The following is a 21,395-nucleotide window of genomic DNA, read 5'->3' on the forward strand; positions in this document are numbered from 1 at the left end:
CCTGGCCCCATCTATTTTGTTTAGCACATTGCCCACCATGGCACTCAATGTCAAGTGTGGTCCCCAGCTGAGAAAAATAGCACATCCATGACTCAGAGTCTGTCTCTCTGGGGAGAATGCCAGGTGAATGGAAGATGCTATTTCAGTTCCTTGCTCTACTTGCATACCTAGAGAAGACAGGGAAGTTGCAATATTAAGAGCAATAGCAAGGCAGAGCAAAGGTGTGGATCTGATCAAATGTCTGGCCAAGTTTAGGAAAGAATAAAATCATCAGCAATTAGAGGAAGCTATAAACTTAGCCAGTGTCCTGGATTTCAGTAACACTGCCATTGTCTAACATGATTACGAATCAGCATTCACATGGAGCTACTGCACTTAAAAGGGCTGACTTGAGATGAACTATCAAATGTCCCTCCATTCTGACTCAAAAACATGATACGGGGAAATACAAAAATTTGTTTTTCTGGGGAGTGGGTGGGCACTTTCACAAGAATCTAGAACAGGGTTTCAACAATACAGATTAATCCATACAACTGATGTTTTATATACCTCCCATTTTTTGTATCTTGCTTAATGTATTTTGTGGATCTTTTCAGCTACAAGAGAATACTCATTCAGGATATTGATTCAGAAAATCAGTTTAGCCATTCATGCTACAGAAACTACAGAGAAAGTTGTCAAAAGTTCTCACAGGGCAGTCTTGTTAGTGGGTGTGACCATGCATGGGGTAGCATTAATGTAGTTTGGTATGATGCATATGTTCATAATATAAAAGATGTTGGAAGATCAGCACAAGGCGGCGGCAATACTGTCCAATTACAGCAGTGTTAGCCTACTGCACATTCTGCCTGCAAATTTAATTTAATTTGCTCTCTGGAATGATGCCCCCCCGAGATTTGGATGACTCCCACTCTGATGGTGTTCTGGAAAGTTCTGAAGTCCTGTCAGTTCTCCCAGCCACTGAGGTAATAGTGGATGGAAGCTTTTCTTGGACATATTTGGCATTTTCTGCATTTTGATGTTGGTTGTTTAGATTTCCATCTTGTTTATTTTGTTGCATTTTTCTGTACGTTAAGGCAGGGCTTTTCAACCAGTGGTACAGGTACCACCTGTGGTACATTGGCACCTGGCAGGTGGTACGTGACCATCCTAGAAAAGTGGTAGCTGGGGAGGGGAATGAGCTGAACCGGTGGCAGCACCGCACAAGCCTGAGCGAGAGACGGCTGGAGCTGCAGGGCTGTCAGGGCTGAGCGGAAGCAGCAGGATCAGTGCCAGGCTCCAGCTGGAGCTCAGTGCTGATCCTGGCACTTCTGAGCCCAGAAGAAGCTCCAATCAGCTGGAATGTTGCAGCATCTCCAGGTCTTGTGATTTACATTCAGATGCTTGGCAACTGATTCATATTTATGACGGTCACAGTGTCCCAGGGTCATGTGAAGTGACCAAAACCTGCTGCAACCACCCAGCAGAGGCGGGGGGAATAAAAACCAAACACCCCCTACCCCACCCCTGCTGCCAATCCTCAACAGAAATGCTCACAACAATGAAAACCTCGGACAGGAGGAAGAGCGCCACCGGGCGGGCAGGCATATGTCTTGCTTGGCTGTGGCTTGGGGGGCACTTTTTTCAGTGCCATTGTAACTTTGAACAGTCACTAAGCGAATTGTTGTAAGTCGAGGACTACCTGTACTTTCTCACTTTTTTCCTTTTTTTTTTTTTGGTCATCAAGTTTTGGACACCTTATTAGGCAAATGGTGGTACTCGGATGTTACCATATCCTAAAAGTGGTACAATGGGTGAAAAAGGTTGAAAAGCCCTGCCTTAAGGTAATCAAAGTGGCTTTTAACTCTTTCTTTTTTTAGTGTGAAGTGCCCAAGTTAATTTGGAGTCAGCTAGTCAGTCATCCAATCAAATAAATAAATATAAAAATGTGAATTCAGAAAGCTGAGATACTCTGTTGGAGCTGTTTGTGATAATAGATTTAAGCACCCATCATACCATAAATAAATGCCAGGTGTTCCAGGAAATAAAGTTATTCCACTGATAGATAAGGTGTTAGAGGTCATTTTGGCACTTGTCCCTGCTAATGAATGATGCGAAGGGAAATTGACTCAAAGGAGCTGATTAAAATGTATATATAATTTTCCTCCAGGATCTTGAGAACAGCTACTCATTTATTGTTTGCAATTTTAAAAATAAAGGCTTCTTAACCTGGAGTTTGGCAAGGGCAGCCCAGCATCTTGCAAAAGGCAGGGAAATATGACTCAAAAATAATTAATTCAAATGCATCTTACTAGCTGTGTTTTTTCTTTGTTCTGACTGCTGAACAAGTGAACATGGCGTTTACACAAAACATTTGACTGACAAGCAACAAACAACATGCAAAAGGAGGCAGAGAAAGGTGGCTTCTGTTTTGTAGACACACAAGGAGAATGCAAATTCTACAATCAATATAAATGATGAAAATGTCTTCAGTTTACTTATTTAACTTTAAACTGGGCTGTTTAGTGTGCAGCTGCAATGAGTTTGCAGCTTTTCTTTTTTGGCATATTTGCAGAATAATTCATGTCTTTGAATAAAAACAATGCTTGAATTTGTAGCTTTATGGATGTGGCAGCCTTTGTATGACAGCCTTTGTGTGGCAGCCTTTGTATGTAAGGAAGGTGAAGCCTCACTTCTTATTGCTTAAAGGTAAAGGTAAAGGTTCCCCCGCACATGCGTGCTAGTCGTTTCCAACTCTAGGGGCCGGTGCTCATCTCCGTTTCAAAGCCGAAGAGCCAGCGTTTGTCCGAGGACGTCTCCGTGGTCATGTGGCCGGCATGACTAGACGCCAAAGGCGCATGGAACGCTGTTACCTTCCCACCGTAGTGGTCCCTATTTTTGTACTTGCATTTTTACGTGCTTTCGAACTGCTAGGTTGGCAGAAGTCTTATTGCTTACCCCTTAGGAAAACATGCATCACATGAACTCCTTTCTTTCTAAATTACATTGGAATAAAGGTTCAGTCATTGTCCACAAATCTCAAATCAGCAGACACCTAATTGACTTGGATCTTATCTTGGGAGGGAAACAAGTCTGTTTATTGGTGCTCTAAGGGCATCTTCCAGGTGCATCAAATCTCCTCCAGGACTCCATCCAAATTTGAAAGAATTTCTAAGCGGTGCTTTTCATTCTTCACCACTGATCCCTCATTATATCATTATTCTCCATCATAGCTTGCCTGGTCCTCTGTCTGGGATAGAATTAGAAACTGTGATTCATGGATCATTGGTTGCATAGCCCACAGGTGGATTGTCTTTCATCTCTTACCTGAAGCTTCCCCATAACTTAAAGGAAATTATATTTCTCCCCTTTTCTGCTCCTCAGTTTTGTTATTTATTTTCCATCTGTGATTCAGATTGTAGCTGCTGTTTCTTCTTCCCCCGCTTCTTGGATAGTACAGATCTGGTGCTTCCCCCACCTCCATGCTTCTGCTGAATTGGATAGTCAACTACCATGGGAAATAGAAGCCACATTCCAAAGGAATGTCCCCTCCCTTTTCCATTCTTGGCAAAAAAAGAGGAAAATGTTAAACTTTTACAAGTAAAAAAAAAGACTCTGAGAATGCATAGCATGTTTCACCTGTTCCTTGCATGAACACAGAATGAGGAATGAGGAGAGAGGCAAAATAGGTTGGTCGTGGCTACAGTTTCCAAAACAAGGGGGTTTGTTTAAGTGGTAATCAGTCTTTTGTATTTATTTAACAGAACTCACTCACTCCTCTTTACAAAGTCCTTAATTAAAAGTTCTGAAAAATTCCAAATGTTAGAATCTGTAAAAGAAAGCACATTACATATTAGCATTTGGAGCTGAGTGGATGATGCATATGTAAAATACTGCGACTTGTTTGATTTCTTTAACCTGTGGTTTTGTTTTCTTGTAAGTAAAGAGTCAGTGTAATTAGAAGCTTGTTTTCCCCAGTGAGAAGTAGACTATTAAGAAAAGAGTGGAGAGCAACTGGGGTGTCAAGGACCACGTTTTGCATTAATGAAGAGTAGGGGCTATCACACATAAGGGTAAGAGTTAAACTGGGAAAACAATTATGTAAGAATGCGTGTGGAAAGGGAGTATTGTTTCTTATTTGTGTTAGGGCCATACATCACAGTTTTTATCTGTTCCTACGTATGGCAAAAAAACAGAATAGCAATTCAGGTGACTCAAAAGCCTAATGCAGTCAGTTATTTTAATAAATGGTTGCCTTACAGGGTCATCCTCAATTTGTGACCACAATTGGGATCAGAATTTACAACAAAGCAAACTTCTTTGAGTTATGCCCAATTTTACAACCATTTTTTTGCCATGGTTGTTATGCAAATCAATGCAGTTATTAAATGAATCATGCAGTCATTAAGCAAACTTGGCTTTCCCCACTTGATTTTGTGTATCAGAAAATGGCTGGGAAGATTGCCAATTGTGATCACATGACCCTGGGATGCTGCAACTGAGGTAAATACATGTGAGTTGTCAAGCGCCTGAATTTTGATCACATGACCATGGGGATGTTACAATGATATCATGAGGAAAGCATCCCCCCTTCAATTACATTAAAGCAGCCTTATCTTCTGGAAAACGTGAAGCTACTGTTTCAAAGATTTCCTCTATTTATTTGCACATATAGGCACTTTGGTTCATTAGTGGTCCCAGAGGTATTGTCTATGCATGCATACATGTATGCTTCAAGAAGGAGTGCTTCACTCACATGCTTTCCAAAGCATCCCTTTTAAAGTAATACCCTTCAGCCATACAATTTCTCTCTCCATTTTTGCTCAAGAGAAAAACTGTCATGATAAAGAACAAGGGGGAGGCCTACAGACTAAATAAACTCTCTAGAGACTGGCTTCCCCACCTCCCGTCAAAGTCTTCTCCTCTGTTACTGCAAAATATTTGTGGAATATTTGTCAACAAAGTATAGATTTAACACTTCTATAAGCAATAATGCTTTGAAACACTTACATTTACTTTGCAGGGATGGCTTGGGTGATTATTATAGATGTATAAAGAATCACCTTTCAGTGATCTGTAAATGAATACCGTAAGCAATATGGATAAAATTGTAAAAAGCTCTACTGTGTTCTAGCAGTTGATTTGCATACTGATACCTTAATTCCAGCATTCTCATGCATTATTATTTTTGATTCATAGAAAGTGATTTGAACCACAGATGCATGCATGCTCAAAGGTACGTACAATGCTCTGAATAATTCACTGAGTTGAAAATATAATTACAGCCCTCAAGAACACAGTTATCTGTATATATGCGCAAGTCTACATCCCATTGCATACACAGAACCTATGAGATTTAGGTATGTACACACACACATACAGTATATATATATATATATATATATATATATATATATATATATATATATATATATATATATATATATATATATATATATATATATATATATATATATATATATATATATATATATATATATATATATATATATATATATATATATATATATATATATATATATAAGATATATATAGATAGAGATATAGAGATATCACTAAAGTCCCTCTCTTCTATTAAACCAGCATTCTCTCAACCATCTCTATTAAATTTACACAGACGCAGCAGCCTCTGTGGCAAGAGAAGAGACAAGGAGGCCAGCCTGATATCAGAAGCATTGCAGCATCACTACATGCAAGCTCTGCCCTTTTTCTACCTGCACTGCAATGATGCATGCATACCCCAAAAGAGTGAATCTTGTATTCTTATGCCATAATGCTGTTTTCTTTATTCTGAAGAGAGCAGCAACTACTGTAAATTCAATAACCACCTTTAAACCTTAGCAAAACTCGCTTCAGCCCTGAAATGCAGTATCTAACAATCTTGGATCAATCCTATACCAATTCTGTACACATGCAGCCTTGCATATGGGAAATATTGTAATGAGAATTTTCTTCAGAAACCAGCAAGGAAAGGCGATGATAGGGAACAGACACAGCTTCATTACAGAGAGGGTAATTAGAAAGGTATCATTTGAGCTTCCTGTTGGATATTTGTAGGCAGGCCCACTGCCCTTTTAAGTAATTATCCTCAGTTTTACAAAAGGGGTATGATTTAAATGAATGCCAGCCTCTTTGGGAAACTGAATTCCCAATGAAGTAGAAGTCCCAATGAAGTCCTGAGAAATGACAAAAACTGAATTCCTTCTATTTGGATTTTTCAGCATATGATGAATTTTTCAGACTCTTTGGGACTATGTTCTATTATTCCAAACTAGATGTTTATCACCGATTAGTAGAATATCTACTAATCTCTCTACAGAGATGTCTTGGGGCACTCTCAGCCTATTGCCAAATAAATAAGAAATTATACTCATATATTGAGTTTTCACTTTTTCAAAATAACAATTTGTTGAACAAATGACAGCACATGCTGAGCATCAACTCAATGGCTGAATTCATGTACACTACCTCAAAACTAAACAAAATGAGCCTTGGTGGAGCAGTGGGCTAATGCCTCCTTAAGTAACACCAGCTGCCTGCAATTAGTGCAGGTTCGCATCCCACCAGGCTCAAGGTTGACTCAGCCTTCCATCCTTCCGAGGTAGGTAAAATGAGGACCCAGATTGTTGGGGGCAATTAAGCTGACTTTGTAATAATGCCGCTTGGGGGTGTGTGAAAGCCCTAATAAGCAGGCATATACATAGAATGAAGGCTACTGCTAAGCTTGTAAGCCGCCCTGAGTCTTCAGAGAAGGGTGGGATATAAATGGAATTTTAAAAAAAATGTAATCCAGATACAGGGACTTAGTTTTGCCTGTATGTAGTGGCCTTAGAGATTAGAACTATGGGTGAAATTATTATCCCTGTTCAAATTTGTATGACTGATTTGTAAATGTTAACTTGAGTATAATAACCAGAAGGAAAAAAAAAGCAAACGTGGCTTGACAGAATGGAGCAGAGATCCAGCATGGAACTTAAAGGCCACTTACAGTGGCAGGACTATGTAGGTGGTCCAGAATTAAACGTGGGTGCAAAGGAAGAGGGGTGAAAGGCTCCCTGTTTGAGAGCGAGCTTGCCTTTCATGCAGTACTTGTGCCTGGTGACATTTATTTCCACTCCAATTCTGGCTTAAAAGCAAGGACAAAACTTTGGAAATCCCCTATGTCTCTAAGGTGGAGAGGAGGTGGTCTTGGTGATCTCACTCCCTTTGTGTTAGTTTGAGTGTGTAAGATTAGTGACAGTGTAGCCATCAGCAAGGGGGGAGATGGACGCCCGACAGGCAGGAAACCAAGAATACATCAGAGGTTCTATATTTAGGGCTTTTTACTCAGCTGTGGACAATATTCTGTAACTTTGCATTGTTTGGGAGAGGGCAGAGGGCAGGAGAGCTATTGAAAGTCTTTGTTTGCAGAGATGCCACTTTGTCTGGGCCCAGGGAGCCAGGGAGGGAGAGGTAAGACATGCTAGCCCACTCCAATGGGATGGATGTGCGTTGGGGGCATTTTGGTTGAGTAGATGATCTGGTTGGAAGTGTTGAATGTGTTGGGCTATTGTTCTTCTCAAAATGGTTAAAAAGGACTTGGGTGGAGCAGAAGGTAGAAAAGTTGTCTCTTTACCAGTTTACATTTTAGCTGCAATATCAGAAGAACAAATTGGATCCTATTTCTTCAGCTACAAAAATAGTGTCAGACTGTACAAAGACTCACCAAAGAAGAAATGTAAAGTGATAATTAGATTACTTGGAAGATACAAAGGATCAACAGAATGTACACAAACATATAGGGATAGATGGAATCCTCACTAGATTTATAGACAAAATTCACTATTGTTACTCTTAGCAGAGAAGTATTTCATTTGTATAATTGAGGATGATGTGAAAATAACTTTGGAATGATGAACTTACTGAAAGAGCACTATATCTCCAAAAGGCTACTTTGCTTCTCACAAGGAAGATTAAGGACTGAACGTATGGTAGACAGGATTTCTGACAACCACCATGTAGAAAAAGCAGAATTATCTCTATTAGTCATACAGGGGAAAAAAATCCAAGATCCTAATTAAGGCAATACCATTATTAAGTCAAGCTGAGATAGATTTATGAAAGAGGTTGCAAATCTTCAAGTTTCTAAAAGTGTTTCAAAAAATAAGGTGGATTTTTGAAGTCAAGAAAGAAAAGAAAATGCAAAAACTAGAAACGTGACAATTGTGTTTTCCCTATTTGCAGGGGTTGCAAACTTATACGGGCTGGGAAATTTTGTAGTACAAGATCTCTGGAAGACAGTGCATGCAGAGGGAAAACATCAGAAAAGGACAAAAATATAACCACCATATATATACTGTATATATTATATATAGTAGTTAGGTTCACCTAGCCATCTGAGATAAAGTATTTTGGTATATGATGAAGATGCAGTTTGTAAACCAGGAATTGTGACTTAGTCTCTTCTACAAATTCTTTAATCCAATACATTATCATTAGACAAGTTATGGCTTAGTTTATAAAATAATCAAAAGGTTCAGATCTTTAATCAGTACATATAAAAAAAACAATTCAGGGAAGGGAAAAAGGAGGAGACCCCCACACATCAGGTTACCTGTTATAGGAATTGCATTCAATTCACAGAGGGCACCACATTAGGAAGGTTACATTAATAATATGAAGTTCTCCAGGTACGTATGGCTTTGAGATGGTAAAATATGCCCTGCAAGTTTGCAAACGTATTTTCATGTTAGTTATTAAAATAGTTGCATATTTTTAAGAGGTACAGTAATTGTGATCCAGAGTGCAGCAGTTTTGTGTGTGAATATAAAAGGATGTTCTTACTTGATGTACTACTTCAGTCCTCTGAAACATACAACGAAACAGTATAAAACAGTATTTTCCAAATTTGCATGTTGGCAGGAGAATTCTAGGAATCCACCCATCTTAAAGTTGCCAAGTTTGAAAACAAAGACATAAAACCTCCATGGATTGGAGGTGAGGCATATCATCTTCTACATTTCCAAGACAAAGTATGCAGGGGCAGTTAAGTCCCCATCCTCAACCACCAGTGGTTTAAATATAAAGGACCCTGTAAGAAAGCTAAATGAAGCCCCCCATCCATGGTTTCCTCCAAGACAATACAAAATTTGTAGGAAAGCGGAATATAGAAATATAGATGGATTTTAGGGGTTTCCAACCTAGTTGCTTTTATCTGGAACTTTAACAATTTATTTCCCTTTGGTTTTCTTTAGGCTTGAGGTGCCACAAACTTCTTCAGGTAGGAGGGAAAGTGAGGGGGGTATGTGTGTAATGCTTGGGGGGGGGATGCAACAGCTTTTGATTTTCACATCTCTTTATTTTACCTCATGAGTCATACCATCATGTTCTCAGGAGCTGAGTAACTGCCGGATCTATTTTTACTCTTATACAGCAGGCTTCCTTTCTTCAGCTGCTGCCACAGAAGAATACAAATACGAAGAACTGGGGTTAGAAGGAGTAGGACTGGAGAGTGATGCAGACTGGAAAAAGGGAAGTTAAATGCTCTTCCCCCGCCCACCCCAAATCAGGAAGATTAATATGCTAAGATCCCAAAGGAGCAGCATATGATGTACATCAGAAATTAACATACACACAAATAACAAATGATTGTTGTATTCGGATTAATAGGGAAAGGAGAGCAGGTGGGCGATATTCTTTTCCAGTGTTATTTGGCTCTTTGGAAAAATAAAGAAGGAAAATTGGGTATTTTTTTCATTCCATCAAAACAGGAAAGAACTAGCAGTGACAGAAAATTGTTTGAGCAAATGCTCTTCATGGCTGAAGAGTTCCATTCCATCCTGAAGCTCAAAAGAGAAAAATGAAAGTAGAATCATGCGTAACTTTCTAGGGGGAAAGTTGTTAGTTCTTTGTGGATGAAAGCAGGGAGACATGAGAGCAGAAGACACATTTGAGGAAAGCTATCTTCCTCTCCTCTCCTCTCCTCTCCTCTCCTCCCTTGATATCAGTGGCGTAGCGTGGGTTGTCAGCACCCGGGGCAAGGCAAGTAATTTGCGCCCCCTAACCCGTGGATTTTAGCACTCGAGTCTCTTCCACTAGATTAGTTAAAGAAACCCTTCTTCTTGCTGCTGCCTGGGCTGGTCTGGTGTGGTTCTCTCCCGCGCTCAGCGCTGCGCTGGGCGGCCGCTGCACTGTCCCTCCCCCAGATAGTCCCTCGCTCTCTCTCCGCACCACACCGCACGCCTGGCACCCCCCCCCTCCACAGTGGGCAGCGACCCGGCGGCTCGGATTGGATTCGCACAGCCAGCACTGCAGTGAGAGAGAGAGAGTGAGCCAGGCAGGGGCAGAAAGCTGCGAGTGCGAGCGCGCCCCCCAGATGTTGTGCCCGGTGCGGCCGGCCCCCCCTGCACCCCCCATGCTACGCCACTGCTTGATATGCATTGTGTTTTCCTTCTATATCTACAAAACTATATGCAATCTCATCCTTCAGTAACTTTGGAAAGGAGGGATGGTGGTGGAGAGATGTGACCACTAGGTGATGGAACAGCCACTATATCCTCTACATTCTCAAGAGGAGAAAACTTAAGAATTCCAAAAGTATAGCTGATATAAAATGGCAAATATATTCCACTGGCCCTCAGAACACCTCCAAAATGTACCTAAGAAAAGATGTGCTACCCACATACAGTAGTTACGTAAGGGACATCCGTCTTTCTCATGGATAAAACTTCATCCCCAAATTCTGGTAAGGTTCACAGCAGTACGGTTCACCACTTAGCCTACATTAACTAATTTCACCTTGGAAACTTGCCATTTTTCCATAGGGGCAGTGGAAAATGTTGGATTGGTGTTCCTCTGTTTACCTCTCAGTTCCTAACTAATATGCCTGCTCCTTGTTTTCCATCATTCTCTCCAGTTCCAAACTTTGAAATTGTTCCTCATACTTCAATTCTCTTCTCCTCTCTCTCCACTTCCATTTTAAAATATTGTTCCCCTTCTGGAATTCCAAATCCATTCTGAGAAATTTGAACTGGTTTTCCAATTGCTTTAGTTCACATGGATCACTGGTGGGCTTGAGACAGTTTTGGTCTCTGACCCTGGTGATGTTTTCTGTCACACTGCCCCAAATGCCACAATCACAATGTCACCTGGAAAGATTTTGGATCCCAAAGCCTTCCTTCATTTTTCCAGGTTCAGGATAAGAACAGATTACTCATCGCCAAGATACTTTAATGTCTTAATCCAATATGTCAATATTCCACACCTCTTTAAAACTAAAATGCAGTTTTCTAAGCAGGAGCTCATCCCCCCCCCCCGGGTCTCTATAACTCTTCAGCTCCAGCTATAGGTTGTGCTAAATGAAGATTATGAAAGTTATAGTCCATGGTAACTGGAAGATACCAGGTTGGAATAGGTTGCTCAGGAGTATTGATGTGATCAGTATCTTAATTACCATCACATATCTTATCTAGAAGCACTGGGAGGGGGGAGATTATTAGTTGTAGCAATCAGAACAACCACAGTATTGGATTTAAAAAGCACAGTTTTCATTTATGTGGACTTCAATTGCAGGAGACTTTATCATCTGCTTTCACTATGACTATGATACTCTAGAAGAGGTTTTACAACCTGATGTGTCAGCATGGATACCTGCAGTGGGGGAACAAGTAAGAGCCAACTGACAACATGTACGTTGTGTCAGAAATTGTGCCTTCACATATTTGCATGCAGATTCACAAGTATGAAAGGGCAGAGCTTATATTGTGATATCCTGACACACATTTCATCATCTTGGCATCACTGTGGCTGGCTACAAACGCCTGTGTCTCAAAAACACATGTGATGTCAGATTCTCTAGCTTAAACTTGGCAGAAGCTATCCAAATTGTTGTCATATCAGACAACATAAGAATTTATATTGTATATAGGATGAAATAAGCTTAATCTTTAAGTTATATCACTCTCTGTCAACATAAAGTGGAGCCCTTCTTATACCTGTTCATTTCCCTGCCTGTTCCACAGATTAATAGACATTCTATCTTGAGTTTCTCAGTCTTAGAGGTTAGTGACTGATGGCTGTTGACATAGTAATAGCAATAGCACTTAAATACTACTCCACAGTGCTTTACAGCACTCTCTGAGCAATTTACAAATGTCAGCATTTTGTAAAATCTGTGTCCTCATTTTACTGACCTCAGAACGATGGAAGGCTGAGTCAACCTTGAACCGGTCAGAATCGTACTCCTGGTTGTGGACAGAGTTAGCCTGCAACACTGTATTCTAACCACTGTGCCACCAGTTCCAGCAAATAATCAACTTATCTGTCCTAAGAAACTCTGTGTCTTAATATAACTTCTACAAATGGTCTTCGGAGAAGGGCGGGATATAAATGGAATTAAAAAAAAAAAAAGCTGTGTAGTTTTACGTGCAGTTCTTAAGAGCTCCCCAGATTGGCATTAAATTCTATTTTCATATGAGGTAAGAAGAAATAAAGTATATAGAAGTAATCAAAATTATAAACTTGTTTTACAATCAAATTATATCAACATTATTTTTTAAAATTTTTTATTTACTTATTGTTATTTTTAAATTTATTTTTCTCCTGACTCTGTCCATATCTTGTCTTTGGCCTAACCTCCTGGCCATGTGAGGACTTTAGGCCAAAAGACGTTGACACATTTGCTCTAAAATTTCACTCCCCCAAAATCTAGAACAGACATGTCAAACACAAGGCCCGGGGCCCAGATCTGGCCCGTGAAGTGGTTTCATGTGGCCCACAAAGCCATCCTGGAAACAGTGAGGGAACAGCCCCCACTGCCTTGGCCCTGGCCCAGAGACCCTCCTTCTGCCAGAGACCCTCAGATCTGTCCCACTCCTGCCCAGGCCCCCATAGGCACCCTTGATGCAAACGATGTAGAGTTGGCCATGCCCACCCAGTAGGCCATACGCGCTCCAGCCACGCCCACCCAGTAGGCCATGCCCACCCAGGCCACACCCACCCGGCCCCCTGAGGGCAACCGCAATGCTGATGTGGCCCTCAATGAAATTGAGTTTGACACCCCTGATCTAGAACCTGCCAGATTTGAGAAGTGTGCTTTGGAGAAGCTACAATATAGTCTTCAAGAACAACTGATTTTTAGCATCTATCTTCCTACAGGTAAAAATGATGTATTTTATTCTCATGTTCAATAAATATCCTTTTTTATATTCTGTACACATTTACCAAATAATACATAAATAAATAAATAGTCACGGAAAGCTTAAGCTCTTTGAATTGTATTTACCTCAAGACCCATCCAGAACTATAGGTCTTTTTCTAAACATCCTCTTCCTCACTGTCTGAATTGCTAAGATTTAGCTTGTCTTTAAAGCTATGATTCTAAAAATTCTGCCACACATCATCCATGTGTAAATAAATAACCTTTTCCCCTATATTAGATCTCACGTAATTTAGCCGGATATGGAAAAGACAGTACGCCAAAGACTTAAAAAACAAAACTTGGGATTTTCATACCACAAATATCACTCTTCCTACTATATTGACCCTAGACTTTGCACATTCTCACTTTGATGTACTTAAAAGGGATTATGAAGTTCACACCATGAAAAAATAAAGTTCTTCATCTGATTTTGGTGGCAAACACTTATGAAGATTAGAGAAAAGTGTCTGGATGCTTAACAAAGTGCTCCTATAAAGTTGTATTTAGAAGTACCGTAATTTAGTTCGACTATGTTCTGAGGGTCACAGAAATGCAATATAAGGAAACACTTTAAAAAAGGGGTTTTGTTTTGTTTTTAGAATTAGGTTTTGGGGAATTCTGGAAGTTGCAGTGCTAGCATTGCTGGTCAGAAGATGCCCGCAATGTAGGAAAAGAACATGAAAATACATTAATAATTCAGGCTAAGCAAGGTCAAGGAAACTTTTTTTTTTCCTGTGAAGGGCTATGTTCTCTGCGGTACTGTGAAATGTCCAATATTTGTGGGCTATAAACCAGCTGCTCTTTCTTTCTGGAGGAGGTGGGTGGGAGGGAATCCCTCCCACTGTAACCTCTAGGGGATATTCCAAGGCTTGGAAAGCTCTTCATCTCTTCATCCTAAATGCAAAGTACATAAAATTTAACCGCTGCTGCTGGAGCAAAGTGGTGAGAAATTAAAATGCCCCAAGGTTCTCTTCTACAACCCACAACAAAACTGCATGGAACTAAAGGTGCCAATTGTATCATTTACATACTTTAAATAGCAATCATTGTGATGGCCAGCTGGAGCTTTATCACTGTACTGAAATGCAAATTGAAGGCAACAGAATTTTCTCAAGGTCGCAAAGCTAGAAATGTTTCCCAAACATAGTAAGATTACAACTTTTAGCATTCCCAACAAGCATTGTTAATGGGAAATTCTGGGAGTGAAGCTACTTTGCAGCTGAAAAGTGGTAGTGGTGGGGAAACTGAGCTCAGCTCAGCTCATTTTGGTTTATTTATCAAACTATAATTAAGCAAGCCATGAATGTGTTCATTACCAACCTCTATTACTGCAGTTTTCTCCTTCTGAGCTCCGTTCCACAATCAGAGATTCTATGAAGCAGTTACGCACCCGGTTATGACATGTACAATCATGTAAATCTCTGAATCCTGGGCAACTCTAGATCTTATGTGAAGTCACAATAGAGCCTACTAAAGAATGAATGGCTCAGATAAATAGCATTTAGAAAAACCTTAATAGACCAACAAAATGTTCTGAGGTTTTACATAGATAACAGGACAACCCCAAAGCCCTAACAAAATGGGCAACTGATGTTGACAACTGAACTCTTGCCACAGCTGCAGGTCCTTTGTTGAATTGGCTTTGTTTTCTGCCATACTAGTTTCTGCCTTGTAAAGAATGTCTAAATCCCAAGATATAAATTGACATTAGAGCATATTCTATAATCTAACAAGAGTCAATGTGTTGATGGAGAAGGAGAATGGAGATTTGTGCCACTTAGTATGTCTGAGCTGTCCAGATTGGATAAATACGAATTGGTTTATTGAGCTATTATGAATCTACTCAATCCTTATAGTTCTATTTAAGGCACAACTGAAGAGGAACATATAAACTAAATACTGCCCCCCTCCTCAAATAAGCACTGTGTAATCCATTTGCTTCCAAGTTGCACTATGCTGTTTCACCCTTGACCCTTTTCTGCAAATCGTTGGAAACATCCATAGTACAGGATCATAATCCTGAAAGCCATTGATTAATAGATGGATTCTTAGGGCTACTGTCAAAATCATTCTGCCTTCTCTATGTTGCTCTTATACAGTTTGTCTTTATCACACAATAAGTAAAACTCTTTCAGTGATTCTTCTGGCTGCCATAGTACTACATCTCTAAACTGATCATCCTCAGGATGGCTCACTGCTAATGGATGGCCATTTTACCATCCAATGGAAGGAGATGTAGGTAGCTACATCATTTCACAGGAGAGAGAAGGCAGAACTACTAGAATGTGCTTGCTTGCACTCAGATCCAGACATATTGATAAGAAAACATTTAGGATGACATCTGCTGAAAAAGGAATGACAGGGTAAAAATGGTTCCATTTAAAGAGCAACAAAGTGGTTGGCAGTAATGCTGCCTGGTTTCTGCATCTAATCAATCTTTTACAGCAGAGACTTCGTGCCTCGTTCCAATACTGAGAAGCCATATAATATAAAATTTATGTGCATATGTCTGGTCTTAAAAATACCAGGGGGGGGGGGCTGCTCTGAAATCACTTGCCTTGAAACATCATGAAACTGCCAGAAAAATAATAAGCAGCACCTTGGATTTCACATGCAGAATGTTTAGAGCTCAACAATGCAGCTTATATTTTGTATATGGAATCCCCCACCCTGGACACACTGAGTTTAAAGAGTCTGAACAGATGCACTTAGAAAGAGTTCTGCATGAGCAGCAGCTGTTGCAGCAGACAATACTAAGTTAGATCAAGTAATGCCTCGAGTTTGCAAAAAGACACAGAATTTATTTATTCAATGTATTTACTTGCAGAGTAACAAATTATAAAGTATATATATTATATAACTAGACATAGAGAAAAGGATCTTAGCAATCTACCAGATGAAATTGATGCACAGATATGACCAGCATTACGTTTTAAGAGTGGAGTCTACAATAGCTTATGAACAAGTTTGCATATAGTGGTTTAATTTGTGGTTTAAGTAAACCACCATTGGCTCATTTCCCATAACATAACAAATCACTCTGGTTTGCAAATGGATAGCTACTGGCTGGATTTTCATAATATAGTATCATAAGCCAAAATAAACCCATATTAGGGCTTAACATGTGTAAACTGAATTAATCCTCTTGAGCAGGGATTTGGAATGTGAGAAAAGAAATAACATCAAATGTAGTTTCCATACCCTGATGAGCTATGCTTTTATTTTAATAGAAAATGTTGACTCTTGTTTTATTTTCATTTAACAATTAATTACCCCAACTTCCCTCAGTAAATGTCTTCTGTTCAATTTTCCAAAGCTTGGATGTTTATTACATTCTGGAAATTATTACTATAACAACAAATTGCCTTCCAGCACTGAAGGCAATGACACATGCCAACTTCGGTGGATTATTTTATTAATATCATGTATATCTTTTTGGCTTTCCTTTAGCTTCTTCTGCAGGTAGATCAAAGATATTCAAGCTCTTCCTTTTTAGATTCACTGAAGTAGCAGAGCTGAAAGAACATATATTAATCGCCAAGTACCTATGCTTCAACAGTGAATATTAGGAGCCAAAACTACAACACAGCAATGCTAGCCTGAGAACTATCCTCTCCCTTTGCCCTGAAGGAACAGAATCTCCCAGGTCCTCCCTTTGGAAAGCAGAGGTGTTTCTCCATTCGCACTGTGTTTGTTAGCTAAAGATTTTGAAAAATTCTACTGAGACTAAATTCTTTTTTCCCCCTCTTTGATTCCTAGCCAAGAGAGGAGTTCCTGGCAGCCCTGTCTCCTCCCCCTCTCCTCTCCCTCCCCCTCATCTCCTTTAAAAGAAGGAACTGTAATACTAGCACCTTATTTTCTTGCAGACTAAAATTGAGACCCAAACTTGCTCTCTCCTTGGTGCTGTGTCTGCTTCCACCAGAGAGCGCGGACCTTTTGCTTCCTTGCTGCAACTGAGTGCAAGGATCAGCGAGAACAACTGCAGCAATTCTAGGAGGTTTTGCAAGACTTTATTTCCACACACACACACACACACACACACACACACACACACACATATTTGCTGCAGCAGGAACCATTTGCTCACCTGTCTGCAAACATAACAACTGAAGCCTCAACAACTCTTCCTCAATCAAGGCTACCACTGCTCTTTGGAAAACGGCTGGGGAGTGGGGGGGGAGCTTATCCAAATGATTTCGAGCAAAGGGCTGGTTTAAGAAGTCAAATCAGAAAAAATGAGGCACTTGAAGATCTTCATTCTCCCTGCAGGGTTTTCAGTGGTTGAAGTTGAATGCTTTGAAGAAACAGTCTAAATAATTTTGCTTTTGCCAGCAGACTTTTTTTATCTTTAAGAGGACCTGATTTCACCTGAACTGCCAAATCTAGGGAAACAGACCTTACACTGCACTACTAGGGGCACACAGATGGAACAGACCGACTTTGGATGGCTAAGATTTTGATGGGGACATGACTAAATTTTTATTTTTACAAATACCTTTTTCTTTTCTACAGAGAAGGCAGATTAGTAATCAAGTCTCTCCACTCTGGAGCTGTTAATTTTTTCAGCTAAGAATATATATTATTTTTTGGAGAAAGTTTACTGGGACTGAAATGAGGCAGTGAAGAACTCTACACTTGATATACAGCCAATTACAGTAAGGGCAGATTCTCACTCTCAGTCTGCCTGAACTGGGGAAATCTTAATTCTTTGGGTTTGTTGTGTTTTTTTTTTTAAAAAGACTCTCCTTCAATGTGTCTTGAACTTTTGGGGATTGGAGTCGGCATGAATTTTGGACTGCTTTTCGTGTCTCTCTGTTACCTGCCACTCATCAGCAGTGAGGTAAGTTCTTGCCTTTTTAAAAAAATAGAAACAAACTAATCATAACATAAAACTAATCATAAAAGTATATGCAAAGGTAGGAAACACTTCAAGTAGGTGATTACCACCAGCAAGGGGTAAGTGCAAAAGGGTTTCCACAGGACATACCCACTTTTTCTTTATATAGAGTGCAGAAATTAATTTTGATCCATTAAATCAAACTGACATCTTGGTCACTTTTTTTGAAAAAAAAATCCTGAAAGAATTATTCTCTGGGGGGAAGTTACTGATTCCAATATTAAGAAAGACAATACAATCTTATGCATGTTTACTTGGAATTCCCAAGAAATTAAATGTGATTTGCTCCCCAGAAAGTGGTAATACAATTGGACTTTAATCATAATAATTGTCAAACAGCTGCTCCTGGAGGTGCCTTGTTTATGATTGGTGGTACTGTCCAGTCTCGGTAAATACAGTCCATGTGGCCTTTTCATTTTCTCCTAACATGGGAAAAATGCTCCTACGCCTGCTTGTCAGAACTAGAAACCTTTTTTTTTGCAAGCTAAGATTTTAAGTTAAGCTATCAATATCATATTACATGAGAACATAATGTTGATGCTGTGATACCCATTTGTCCATCGTGACTGATACACTTGTAATCTGTGATTTTTATTTCTCAAATACTGAAGGAAAAAAAAGTTGTATTGGCATTCTCATTTCCAGTATATTCCAGCCAAGCTGCTAGGTAACGCTTATGGTCTGTTACGCTTTTGAAAGGTAAGGAGCATCTTGTACAAAGCAGCATATACCATATGATCTTGTAAGATCCCCAACATAGGGCATTGATTGAATTGGACAATGCTACTTGGGGAGTCAGCCCAGGTACCTGGGAGAGGAAGAGTCTCTGCTAGTTAATATGGGGGGGGGAGAGAGAGCCTGGCATATTTCTTATGCTGCCCAAGGGAGCTGGTCTGAATGAAACGATTTCTCTCTCACCCACTTCTACAGTGGGAGGGTCAAACTAAAAGGAGAAGCCAGAATATTGGCTGGCAGCTGAATTCCAACAGGGGAATACTTAGCTGGGGTTGTAGTCTTCCAGCTGTTCCAAGTTGGAGCTGCCACGGGAGAGATCCTGTATCAGTTCCAAAGAAATGCCCAAGAGGAAAGACAGGGAATGTGAAGATTGGCTAGGGAGGAGTTCTTAAAGGGCCAGAGCGGCTGGATTTCCCTTTGATCTCGAGAAAACAGTCCCTGCAATTTCCACATGCATTACTTTTGGCCCTGTTCAGCTCTGATTCATTGGTACTTGAGTAAATCAAATTGTTTTATGTGGGGGTTGGAGATTTTTTTGGTACTCTTCGGATTTCTTCTTGAAGAAAAAGGGTACAGCCAACTAACTGCCTTGAACCAAACACACCAATTTAAGAGGCATGCTCCAGTTTCTTAATGCCTAGTAGGTGTGCTGCCTTCACCACTCTAAAGATGGCAAGAAGATTACCATTACCCTGTGAAGGGTAATAGAATCTAGGCACACATGTATGGGCAGAGTAATAACCAAAAGGGGGTCGTGAGCACACAGGCAAGAGAGGCGCAGCAGATTTGGAAATGTCTAGTTTTAGGGAGAGACTGCACAAGAGGATTGTTTAAAGAATGGAAACTGCCTCCATTTTCAGAGAAAGAGGCAATCTTGCAATACCATTTACAGAGAGTAACAGAGGCTCCAATAAACCTGTATAAGGTCACACCCCTTTTTCGCCAAATAAAGCAGGTGGAGGGAAGCCAACAAAAAAGCTTCGCGTTTGACCTTAATTTGTACCTATCACTAAGACTGGCCCAGAAATTGATGAAATGCTGTATAAGCGAACCCATGCAGGGTGGAATTCTCCTCCGGGGGTCGCTGCGGCTTGCCTTCCCCCCCCCCTTCCTAGAGCGACAGAGGCTTCCCTTACCAGACGATTTGTTTTATAGACTTAAAAAAAAATAATCGGTATGCAGTTTCCTGAGCAAGAGAGTATCTGGGAGGCTGCCAAACCTCAGGTTACTTGTGTGCCCACAAACCTGTGCAAAGAATTCTTCTTTTGTTCTCCGGGAGAAGAGAGCGGAGGGGCGGAGGGGGTGCGTCACGCACTCCTCGACGGGCTGCTCTGAATCCCGCTGGAGGTGGTCGTAGCAACGAAAACCACCGGACCCGCCCGGGGTTTATCCAGCCGGAGGGGAAGAAAGGAGGACGGCGCACCTCGGGTCCTCCTCTCGCTGCTCGAGGGCGGTGCCAGGCCCCGATTCGCTTCTTCTCCTGGGCTAAACCGAAACACCCTGGGTGGGGGGGGGAGAGCGTGGGGGAAAGGCAGGGGAAAGATTTCCTCAGAGCTGGCAGCCCTCTCGGCCTCCAGTGGCAAAAAGCCTGGGTCGGTAGCACCTCTCCGATGCTGTTGTCCTTGCCGCAGTCCTCCTGATCGCCTGAGAAGTTCCCTGCTAATTATTGGTAATAAATGTTTGCTGCGGTGGTTCTTGAGGTTTTAAGTATCCAGCAAAACAGTAGTAGCGGCTGCGCCTCTCTTGGCAGGGAGTGGCAAGTTGAATGGTGACCTATTAAAAAATGTAAACTACAGTAGTGCGTTGCTAGCAGTAGGTAAAGGCCAATTAGTGAAGGGGCTTGAGGCCCCAGTAAAAATTCCTAGACCCTTTCTGTGCGGTAAATGACCTTCCCGCCCTGTCTCAACATTGGTGGAGTCTGTGTCATCAAGCTGGTGTGGAGACTCGTGGAACATATATAGATAGACCTTCTCTAAGGCATCTCTCTCTTACCTGGCCTTCCAGGTTTTCCAAGGTTACATCAACTGCCACTGAACATCCACCTTTATTATTAGCAAAAATAAAATTGGTTTGTGTGCAGGATTGGTAAGAAAAAGGATAGCATATTGATAAGTTCTCTTGGCAGACTTATAATACGCTTCAGAACTATCAGTACATAGGTTTAGTGTTGTGTCTCTTCTAAATACATGCATTCTAGGTTGCAATGCAATGATATAGCATCTGCCTGTGTAGCCACCATAAATTTTATTAGGAGTTGTGCTGTTTTTTTTAAAAAAAAATACAGGTTGTGACCTTTTTAAAATTCCATGTGGAATCCTTCCTAGAGATAGAAGATAATTGATTTGTGAATAGATGTGTTGTAATTTACCTTGTTTTCTCTTTTGGAAAACTGGTGTCTTCTCAAATGAAGTTGCCATAGTTAAGAGTAGTTACCACTCTCTTTAAAGGAGTGAATAAGGTGCAAATCCACATACATTTATAAAAAGTACATAAGAGTTATATTTTAATTGTATGTACTCTGAAAAATCAAAACTACATTTGGTATTTGAACAGTATAAAAGGGCCTCTGTTTGCTGATAAATTATC

At 40.5% G+C, this 21,395-nt stretch overlaps 1 protein-coding gene and 1 long non-coding RNA gene across 3 annotated transcripts in view; one reads left to right on the forward strand and one right to left on the reverse strand.

The window, feature by feature from the left end:
• Positions 1-1,172: 1,172 nt before the first annotated feature.
• LOC308669484 lies at positions 1,173-20,293 on the reverse strand. Of its 2 annotated transcripts, XR_014026771.1 has the most exons (4): positions 9,345-9,482; positions 8,594-8,701; positions 4,990-5,053; positions 1,173-3,808 (listed from the first exon to the last, which is right to left on the reverse strand). It is a non-coding gene; the product is annotated as an uncharacterized lncRNA (long non-coding RNA). The 2 variants fall into 2 exon arrangements; XR_014026770.1 differs by lacking the exons at positions 8,594-8,701; positions 9,345-9,482 and adding an exon at positions 20,055-20,293.
• The window catches only part of PDGFB (platelet derived growth factor subunit B), a 35,232-nt gene continuing 30,895 nt past the window's right edge, over positions 17,059-21,395 (forward strand). Inside the window, exon 1 of the mRNA XM_081330210.1 lies at positions 17,059-18,017. Within this exon, the coding sequence (XP_081186336.1) occupies positions 17,928-18,017 (90 nt within the window). The 5' untranslated portion in view covers positions 17,059-17,927. The remainder of the gene's footprint in view (positions 18,018-21,395) is intronic.

This window comes from Vipera berus, assembly GCF_964194415.1.
Source record: "Vipera berus genome assembly, chromosome: 6".
Taxonomy (NCBI): Eukaryota; Metazoa; Chordata; class Lepidosauria; order Squamata; family Viperidae; genus Vipera; species Vipera berus.